General features: G+C 37.2%; 2 protein-coding genes across 2 annotated transcripts; one reads left to right on the forward strand and one right to left on the reverse strand.

Moving 5' to 3' along the window:
* Window positions 1-1,786: 1,786 nt before the first annotated feature.
* Window positions 1,787-4,566, forward strand: LOC145208925 (beta-1,4-glucuronyltransferase 1-like). Its single transcript, XM_080079174.1, has 5 exons — window positions 1,787-2,307; window positions 2,385-3,073; window positions 3,155-3,275; window positions 3,388-3,585; window positions 4,057-4,566. Exons 2-5 carry the CDS (start codon window positions 2,394-2,396, stop codon window positions 4,252-4,254), a joined length of 1,197 nt encoding a protein of 398 aa, XP_079935300.1. The 5' UTR covers window positions 1,787-2,307; window positions 2,385-2,393; the 3' UTR covers window positions 4,255-4,566.
* A 1,519-nt stretch (window positions 4,567-6,085) lies between these two features.
* LOC145227769 (conserved oligomeric Golgi complex subunit 1-like) lies at window positions 6,086-10,765 on the reverse strand. The gene is made up of 5 exons (XM_080092680.1): window positions 10,495-10,765; window positions 10,097-10,264; window positions 9,765-9,873; window positions 7,334-9,696; window positions 6,086-6,996 (listed from the first exon to the last, which is right to left on the reverse strand). The coding sequence occupies exons 1-5, from the start codon at window positions 10,614-10,616 to the stop codon at window positions 6,768-6,770; spliced, it is 2,991 nt and encodes a 996-aa protein (XP_079948806.1). The 5' UTR covers window positions 10,617-10,765; the 3' UTR covers window positions 6,086-6,767.
* Between the last annotated feature and the right edge of the window lie 128 nt (window positions 10,766-10,893).

Raw genomic sequence — 10,893 nt, forward strand, 5'->3', positions numbered from 1 at the left:
TTGTAATATAGTTGAAAATTTGATCTTGCAAATCCAGTTGGATTAAAATACAATGGTAACTGCAACCACGTCAAGTTAAATGCAAACATGAAGTGAATATAAAGTGCCATTTTTTGAAACATTACTCATTTGCAAACAAATCATTTGCTCTAAAAGCGTAAATTAAATCACAGCGGGTTTTTATTGCAAACGACATAATCTGTCTACTTGCTAATGCTAAACGAAAATATCGTTGTTCAATACAATTTTTAGCCTCCGGTCGAACTAAATAGACGCAAATCTTTGCAATAGTAGCGTTGATGTAAGGTCTTTTATGGCTTTGTCTGTCTGTCACAAAGTATTCGGGGTCGTGTGCTGAGTTGCCACTGTGTTAGTTTTACATCTTAATCTGCAGGGTCGAGGCCAAGGGCCAGTCGCGGGTACAGTTTTTCAGTGTACAGCAAAAGACTTCAATCAAAAGTCAACTTATTAAACCCTGCAAAATAACGAAGCACTCCTATCCGCAGACCGCTAACTCACACCACGGTATTCGAGTCTGTTGATTTTATCGACCAGTAGTCGATTGCCAAGCAGCGCCGGAAGCCATTCTTTACAAAGTCGTTTTGCAGCTCAGTGATGTAGTTTTTATTTATTTTTTTGCACGTCAACTTGCTCGAACTGGTTTGTTTGCTCTTCTCGTTTTAGCCATAAGACATGAAGCAAAATATCATTACAACTCCAAAATAATTTTAAAGTACGTAAAGCCATTGTCTCTTCAAGACTGGCAAAACGCCAAACCTAAATGAGGGTTTCACGTACATGCTTATTTTTTGCAGAATTTTGTTAGACGTTTCGTCGTTGGAGATTCATGCAACAGGTAACCACATGTCGCTTTGTTATGCATTTTCCTTTTTTTATTACCAATCTTGCCAAGAATACTGAAAAAAACTTATAGCACACACCCATTCCTACAATTTGCTGGGCGTGTATAAACAATTTTTGCACGCTATTAACGATTATAAAATGCCAAAGGCATCACGTGTTTGCAATGATTATTATTTTTCAATGAATCATGGTTGCATCCATTTGAGCCGATGTCATGATCATGATTTTGAAATGGTCCATTTCTAAATTCATTGAAATTTCTGAGTATATTTCGTTACGCAAACAAATTTTTCATGCTTTTAGCACGAATGCTTTGACCGTCACGAGTTTCTAACGAGATTTTCTGCAATCAACAACAAGCCGAAAGTCGTCCCTTCCGCTCGTGATTAATCATTGGATTTAACCTTGACATCATTGGCCGCTTTGTTGCACTTAAAAGATCAACTCTGGTGTCATCAATTTTTTTGGACCGATATGAGTTTTTGACATCAGTTATTTGACCATGTTGCTGAATTAGAGCCATTTCACTTTAGATATTTACTCAGAAAACAAGTATTCGAAAGGGCATGATCTTGGAAAATGCGTGATTTTAGATCATGACTTTCTAAAGTTCAAAATCTTGTTTCTAATTATTTGTTGTTAATGTGTTTATATTTATCAAATACTGTTAATACTGTCTTTGTTTTTGCATCCCTAAAAAAAGAATTCACACAACATACGCCGCCACGCGAGTATGCTCGTTGCAGAGCAAAGATGCCCCGGGCAATTTCTTAACTTCGCTTGTGATTGGAAAACGTGAATTTTGTTTTTATGCTTGCTTTGATTAAGAGTTGTACGTTTACCTAAATTACTTGCTGCAGTATCTTTTTGCTAAATTCAAAAAAGTTTATCGAATAGCACAAAAAGTTGAATCGGCAAATACGTATTCTATTTCCGCAAGAGTTATACTTACTTTGATGCTAATAACTGTGTGTTTTAGTAGTAGTAACAATCAGAGCAATGAATATTTTTCCTAAAGTAGAAATTTTTACATGAGGTCTATTTAAATAAAGCTACGAGCAGTATAAGGTATGCTAACCAACAGACAGTAACTTCAGTTTTGGTTTTTCATGAAATCACTTACCATTCAATTAGACACGGACCATCACATCCGAAAATTGGGTCCTTTACACAATAAGGGTTTTATGCGGAATTTCGTTAGATTCCTCTATTCTGCAGTCTGGTTGTTAAGCGCATACGTGGTCAGAAATCTTTCATATACTTTTGAGGTTTATGGTATTTTACTTGACCTATAAGTAATGGAGCGCTTGTGTCGATGAATTCAGGCTTGTTCCTTTGTAATGATTTAAATAAATAGTGTGCATTATTGTGCAGAAAAGTTACAGTCTTTTAGTTAAAAGTCTGGAAGACAATGCTTGCTGATTGGAAAACTTACAGCAGCAAGTAAGTAAAGTGTGTTAGTCATGATTTGACATACTTTTTAAATTCCTATACTAACTTGAAAATTAATTTTATTAAAGGCTCGATAGATGCAGTCATCACGAAAGTTTATTACGATTGTGACGTTTATCATTACGTCACAAGTAGTGCGAATGATTCTGGAGTCGTATTACACGAACCAAATCGACGTTGACGATATTACGATTATCGAAAGAACTTTAACTGGAGTTTCAGAATCGTTGGCGGCCGATCAATATGTGGTTCGACACTTTTACAAATCTGAGGGATTCCCCATCAATGACGTCACTCCTTATGACATCACACTAGTGCTTCACGGTTCAGTTGACAAGCTATATAAGCTGATAGAAATTGCCGAAGTGTGGGATGGACCAGTGTCCATGTCTGTATTGGCACCGGACAGTGATGCAGCATTTGTTGATGACGCCATCGATGGCGTCAGGCTTTGCTGGAACCGATTGCGTCACACAACTTCCTTTCATCTGGTCTTTCCGTCAAGAGCGCCGCCAAATATGACGTCACTCGGCAGTTTTGTATACTTATCGTGCAAAGACGTCATCAGAAGATTGCGCATTCGGAAACCTCGTAGTTCAACGTCAATGTACCCACACAACGTCATGCGTAACGTAGCGCGAAGAGGAGCTTTGACCAATTACGTACTGCACGTAGATGCTGACGTCACACCCAGCAAGGGTTTGCGTCAGAGATTTTTGGAATTTGCGAGGAGAAATTCTTTGCATGAAAATTTAAGGTAAAACCACTTATGTTAAAAAAATCGTCAGAAAACTTTTTCCACGATATCCTTCAATCTTAATACCTTTGATTCTCGTAGGTCATCACATGATGTCTATGTACTTCCGGTGTTCGAAGTGCGGCGATCGTCATATCCGGTTCGCACCAAGCGAGAACTGCTCACTGCGTTGGAAGATAAAAATGCGCGCGTCTTATTACAGGTACGTCTAGAAGTGTGAAGGTTTAACTAAACAAAGTGTCGAGGCTTTGTGGCAATGTCATATGCCAAAGTTATTAAAATTCAATCTTGTTGATGTTTTTACTGGCACTCAGGAAATTTGCCCACAATGTCACAAAGCAACCGACAGCGATCGTTGGCTGCGTTCAATCACGTTTTCACCAGCGGATGAAATGAGTATATCTTACGAGGTTCAGTGCACCAAGGGTTGGGAACCTTACTTTATCGCATCCCGGTATTCCCCACTGTATGGCATCAACTTCACTGCATACGGACAAGATCGTCTTTCTCACGTAAGCGTTTGCCTTAACATGTAGATTTTCACAAATGAAAAAAACACATTCTAATCAAGTAAAAGCATTGAGCCAATACATAATAAGAAAGCTGCAGATGGTGCACACTGTTTTGACCGAGATCTCATCAGTACAGCTGGCACCGAACAGGAGTGCCGTAAGGTGGCTACATTTAGCTCATTTGGTCAATCTCTTTTACCAACTGCACTGAGATCTTATAGGCCAAAGGAATGTACACTGTGTGTAGCTTACATTCCATTTAGATATCTATTACTATAATAATATGTTTGTTATATGCTACTTCATTTTTCATGTTGCGTTTGTGGTGACTTATTTGTACAATATAATATACTATAACGAGGTATACATTTTCGTCAACTACCTTCATTTTTTTGCATAAAACCTAACCTAAATTTGTGTCTGCGTTTTGAAATAGTAACGATTTCATACAAACCGTCCATATATGTTTAGATGTGTGAGTTACAAGCCAAAGGTTACAAGTTCAAAGTTTTGAACGACGAATTTCTTGTATACGATGGATACAGAAGTAAAGCAAAGATCACACAGCAAGAGAAAAGACGGAAGGACGAATCTCGAAAGTTTCACGAAATGTTTGCCGCAAATTTACGAAGATTCGGTTACACAAACGAAGCGTACAACAAATGTTAATTTGCAAAAAAACGCATTCTCAGAATCTGTCATTTTTGCTTTTTATGTAATACATTCAATCTCTATTTGGGATTGGAAACGCAGCAATGCCTGAGATATACTTTCGAACGACAATTCCCTATCACTATTAATAAGCGATGTAAGTGTTGAAGGATGTTATATTTTATCTGCTAATTGCAATTTTGTATTTTTGAGCACCTTATTTTAACCAAGTGAAATCACAAATCTTTTCACTGTGTGTTTATGCAGACAGGCGTCACTGCAAGTCTTCAATCTTATTTCATGCATAAAATAATAAACACGAACAATTTATTTGTAACGTTTTGTTTTTGAGACAACTATGAAAGGGTAAGTAGCGAAACCGACGACAGCCACGGAAGCATGCAGAACAACTTTCGTGGCAAATTCTTTTTAATATTATGTTCTGAATGTTTCAAATCCACCTGATAGTGAAACAAATGAATGTTATTTTACAATGACGCCAAGTGAGTTTCGTGGGACAATGAATTGAAAAACAAACGAAGTCAGTCCGTTTAATTGCATAGAGATTGCAACCGTAACCAGCTGTTGCCAAAATCGTACGGTTAATTGCACAAAAAAGTTTGTGAATTGGTTATGCGATTAACTGGATTCGTTTCCATTTTGCCTTGCCTAGATTTTCCTGCCCCTGCGGCCTTATAGATCTAATCCCCTTCCTAAATACCCCTACAAAGAAATATATATATACACCATTAAACCAGGGGTGCAAATTTTTTTTTAAGTTTGGTAGCGCGCAGAAAATTAGCAGCACACATGTTTTTGTATATGTGTCTATTTCCACATTATGCACAACCATGTCGCTATTAATAGCCATATCGCAGGTTCCTAATTTACAAACGGCCACCAAATGTCTCAATTTTTTGTAATAATCTGGTGATTCAAAAAAAAATCATTTATTTCACAGTGTCCCATTTGCTTGTGCCTGAAAGTTTATACCTAATCCACAGATTGAACTGAACAGTTTGATGATCGGTCTCAATTGTTAATGACGTCACTATCTAGTGTTAAGTTGTGTGTTACTTGAACATTTGGCATTGTTTGCATACAATAGCGTACAAGCGAGATCTCTCTAGAAGCCCCGCAAAATTTAGTTATACCACTTTTTAAACCCTAAAAATAAGTTTAAATCAACGCATGACCGCCAACACATATACTTTAATATACAGTTACAGTATCACAAATTCGTCTGCCGAAGGCACATATCCAGTTTTTAATTCGACACCTGACGAATCGTCGTTAAAATTGCTGATTCGGCAAATCGGTCTTTAGACTTATCTCTTACGTTTTTCTTATACGAACAGCAAACGTTCAAACCTGACGCACAGATTGTGTTGCAATATGGCAACTGAATCAAAAGTCCGTGTGAAGTAACTGTTCGCAAAAGTAGTTAAGAAAACGGCTGACTAAAGCACGTTTTACTCGTTTATAAATGTATCGGTGTTTGTTCTGATGCTGCCTAAGTATGGTATATTTTAATAAACTAGAAATTAGTCTATTTTATTAAACTAAAACACAGTTAGCATCGCGATAGTGCCTCAAAAATTTAAAAGTTGCGACTAACATAAATCGGTCGAGGCTTGATCCAAGCGTGTTTTCTCGCGAAAACAATCTTGGTAGTTGCCTGAACTCTATATTTCCGCTAGTTGTGCCACTGCCTCGGTACTTTATTAATATTCTGATAAATGAGTTATGAAAATATAACCACCTATAATTGTTTCTGCAAATTAGGTCGCGCACGCAAGTTTATTGGTCGCGCGGCGCGACCGTGCGACCGCATTTTTGCACCCCTGCATTAAACTAATAATCGGAATATATTTATTTCTAAAGAAGGCACAGCATTTACAGACATTGCATTCAAAGCACCCTAGAATGTAAAATTGTTACAATTATACAACAACACGAACTAAATTGCACAATAAATAGATATAAGCAGGTTTCATGTTGTGGAACAAATATAAGCACACCCGTTACATCTGAATATCAGTAAGCATGTGACCAAGAGTGCTTTACTATGCATATATTATACACCGAGACATGCATAAAAATCTGGGTAACAGCACAAATTGAAATTTATCCCAAGTATCTCTGCTTCATATAAATATAATTGTGTATTTTTTTGTAACTTGTTTTTCCAATGTCAGGTAAGCATGTAGCACCACTATTATCACATTCTGGGCAAATTTATTGTGAAAATGTGAAATCTGCATTCAATCAAAGCTTAAGGTGGAAGTCAAATCTGGAACGTGCTTCATTGCTTTAAAGTTTAAACCGACACTTTTATGTACTTTGTGCCATAACAATCATGCTATCTTATCACATGATTGTATTACCAAAGAACTATTGGTAAACAGTATTTTCTGTATAGTGTCACACAACTGCATGCACTCAACACAACAGAATTCATCTTAGTTGGGAATCAATGGTTTGTTTGAAACGGCATTGATTCTGCATTCCACCAATGACAAACTTGGTCCTCATTCATCTGTGTAAGAAGATGACATTGACAGCCAAGATGAGCTTAAGGCACCCAGCTTGGAGTATAGAGAGGAAGACAGTTTCTTCTGCTGAGAGTTTTTGTCTTCATCTTCATCCACAGAGCGAGTGAGCTCCCGAAGTGCACTTGCCAACGGAAGCTGACGAGATACTGCTGTAAGACGTTTGTGAGATCGAGTTGACCGGCCACTTACAGGAAGATATGAAAATCTACACAAAAAATAGTATTTTTCGTACTATGATGAAAAGTTTGGGTCCAATAGTAAAACAAAGCTTTTGTATTTCAATAATTCTTACACACAGAAATTTTGAACAAAACAACGAAATAACTTATATACTATAAGTTTTGTTGTCTTTTGTTTTTTATTGTATGTTGTCTTAATCATAAGAAATTGGTGGAGAGGGGTAGTTTTCATCAAACAAATGTGACACCCCATGATAATAAGAAGATTAAACACCTAGTCTTACATACATGCAAAACAAAAGTACATTAAAACTTATACCTTCATCGGGTTTCTCTATTAAAAAACATTTCTAAAATGCTTACCTTCCACAGTCTGCTGTCATTGGTAAAACATTGTGTGAGTCTTTGACAATTCCAAGTTTTTGAGGTCCAGCTGTTCCTACACGACCAGGTGCAGCAAGTATTCCAAGCATGATGGATGTGCGTTGAATATGACGCTGTAAGTTCCGTGTAATATGAGGTGAAAACACATCGAGGTCAAATGGATCGACATAGCTCTCCAGCCAATCAACTAGTTCAGTAAATGTGTATGTTGATGAACCTTCATCCATTCTTGCATTATCATCATCATCATCTTCACTATCATAATCTTTGTCTTGTGCTTCAGTCATTGGCGTCTGATACAGCAACATGTGAATATAACGCAGGTCAAATAAACACTGCAGTGCCCATGTTTGTGAGGGAACCATTGCTTCTCCATGGGTTCGACTTTGTCCATGTAGACTTGTATCGGCAGTAGACAAGGTGTGCCTCAACTCTGAAAAAGCCCCCAGGATCAATTTCAAACATTTTTGTGCCACATCGCGAAGGGTAAACCTGCATGTTGAGAAACCACCAACGCCAGTAATTCTTGAACAGAGGGTGTATAAAAGATCCTGTGTAAAGGAGGTGGTGGATGAAGGAATTTTAATGTGGGATGTGACCGTTGAGCCAGTCTCACTTTCTTCTTCCACAGCAATAACATCCCATGAGGTTATGGTCTTGAGAAGAAAACCATTTTCTACTGATGAGAGCAGCTGATTTTTAAAGTCTTTGAAAACGTTTGAGAGAATATTGTCACACCAAATACACATTAGTTCCCGACATTGTTTGTTCATTGCTACAACGATGGTCTTCCATTCACTGTCTGTACTTGCTGAATCCATTTTGCTCTTTGACATAATCATATCCCGATACTGGCTTCTAGCTGACACTTGTTTCACACCATCTTCAGAGATTGTACAGCAGTGATAAAATGATGTGCAAATTTCAAAAAAATTACGGCAAACCAGAGACAGCTCTAAAACCTTTGTCAGATTTTCAGGAGTTGCCTTGGCATTTTCAGAGCTAAATTGTTCCTTTAAAGTAGAAATATATTCCAAAAGATTGTGCAAAAACTGCAAACATGTGCTTCTCAGTTGAGTGCGTATAGCGGTGCCTTCCACATTTGTTTCCAGTGGTTCATCTTTAGTAAGACTAAACACAGATTTTCGCTTTTCCAAGTTGCTCTTTTTTATTCCAGGCACATAACATTCCAAATCATCCAGCAAAGAAACTATTACAGAGTTTATTTCTGAACACAGTTGGTGAACTCTTGGTGTTATGGTAAGTGCCTTAAGGGACAAACCACCTTGCTTTTGAAGATCGTGGGTTTTTCTACTTTGCCAATGGTTCCATGCCATGGAGGGCAAAATATCATCTTCATGTTCTTGCCAAACATAAGAACAAACATTAAGGTATTTTTCTGATGTAGAACAAGCTGACAATATTTGTTTACTTTCTGTCAACAAAGTAATAAATGTTTCATTAACTAACTGGCTTACTTTGTCAACAAACAAATCATTTAGAATTTCTTCCCATATCATAACTTCACGACCAAATATTGAAGAACAAGAGAGTGACCATTTTTTGACTGTTTCTTGAGATGCTTCGCCATCTGTAAACATCCACTCTGCCTTATCATCACCCTTATCCTGGCAGGTGGGTGTATCAATGTTAACAATTTCCAATAATGAATTGCGAATAATGGCCAAGTCTTTGGCATTTGTGGTAAACTTCAGAAGATCTCTTATCCCTTTTACCATGATTTCCTTGATGTCAGCAAGCCAAAGTCCACATTCTTTTTGAAGCAACTCCTGTGAAACAACCAGTTCCACCGATTTCAAGTCTGCAAGGTTTTTCGTTGTTTCTGCAGGCAAATGTTTACTCCAAAGCTTTGTGGCCTCATGGTTTCCCATAAACCTATTTATCACATCATGAGATGACTGGTTAGCACAACTCTCAAGAAGCTCTGCCACCAAGCCATTAGAATCTTGACAAAACAGCTTAGAGATATTCATAACAGTTTGAACCAAAACTGACGTGCTTTCGCATATCCTTGCTTTTGCTCCAATACTTTGGTAAGCAGATTCTGAGCTGAGAATATCTGCAATTACCTGTTTTCGTGATTGTAGCATGGTCTTGAAAATATCAAAAGCAGATTGCTTGTTCAAAAGGACGATTGAACAGAGCGCTTCAGCAGTTTTTGATGGGTCTACGAGATGATCTGTAAGTCTTGAGTGACATTGCTTCAGGATTGCTGAGCCCAGGTTAGCGACTGCTTGGGCTTGCTGGCCCAACATTGGGAACCAAAGCAGTATAGGACTGTACGATGCACCGAGCGAAAGGTTTTTCACCACTTGCAGACTCTAAAATACATGCAAAGTGTTTACAATGAAATCAAGGAAAAACAAACATCAGAAGATATTTTTAACACCTGAAGATATAGGAAGGATGCACTGATCATGTTTCCAGATTCAACTTGGGACCAAATTTTCTCAGGAAGTTCCATTAAAACTTTTGCCTCTGCTGAAATTTCCATGTACCTAATATTCCATAATATTTTTTTTCACTAATTCTATCTATTGTTTATTAGTTTTTAGTCCATTAGAATAGATAATGATAACAAACATTAAATCAACACTCAATGCTCAACTGATGCAATAGTCATATCAATTTTACACATTTTTGCCAATTCTGGTATCATTGGTTAAGTTAAGCCACCAAGCCCACCATGTACAAAAACGATTGCAAACATGCAGTATTAACCTTTTGTGGTCTTTTGCAGATTGCTTTTGTTTGGCACGGGATTCTCTTTTGGTTTTGACTGTTTTGGCAGAGCAAAAAAGCTTCAAGTCTTTAATCGAGTCTCCAACATTAGCAGAACACCGTTTCATCTCTGCAATCGTGTCAGCAGCTTCAATAAGATCTCGATATCTAAATACAATTTTAGGATTAACATTTTTAATTTTTTAATTGATAAAAGCTACTCTGTTTTAACTGACAGCTTGCACTTTTTGGCTTGAAGTTAAAACCAAATTTCCAATAAATTGCAGTATTATTCACAGTTAAAATCTTTGGCAGATATGATACATGTATTAATTTATCATGTATACAATACAAACAGCAAAATTTACAAGCAACAACCAGCAAACTATATGTGTTACCGTTCTCCAACCATTTGTCGCAATTCCTCCTTTTTTAACTCAATTTCACGTCGAGTTTTGCTTTCCAGTTCGTTCATTTCGTCCACATTTTTATCGGTAAAAAGTTGAGTTACTGACTCCATGATATGCTTCTGTACCACAATCGAAAGTCGCTACATTTACTGTAACTAACTCTAGAAAAAACGATTCCGAAAGTAGTTCACACTTTACAATTTTTATGTTTGCGAAAAATGTGAAAAATTGCCGTGTCGCCGATTGTTGTTTGTGTAATAGACCGGAAAATTTTTTAGACATCGCACAATTTCATAGACAACCTAAATTAGTAAATATCCTCCAAAAAATGAAGCATGTTACTACAGTTATTTAGCACACATTGTTTTAGAAAAGAAAAATAATAGT

Source organism: Phallusia mammillata, chromosome 1 (assembly GCF_965637545.1).
Source record: "Phallusia mammillata chromosome 1, kaPhaMamm4.hap1.1, whole genome shotgun sequence".
Lineage (NCBI taxonomy): Eukaryota > Metazoa > Chordata > Ascidiacea > Phlebobranchia > Ascidiidae > Phallusia > Phallusia mammillata.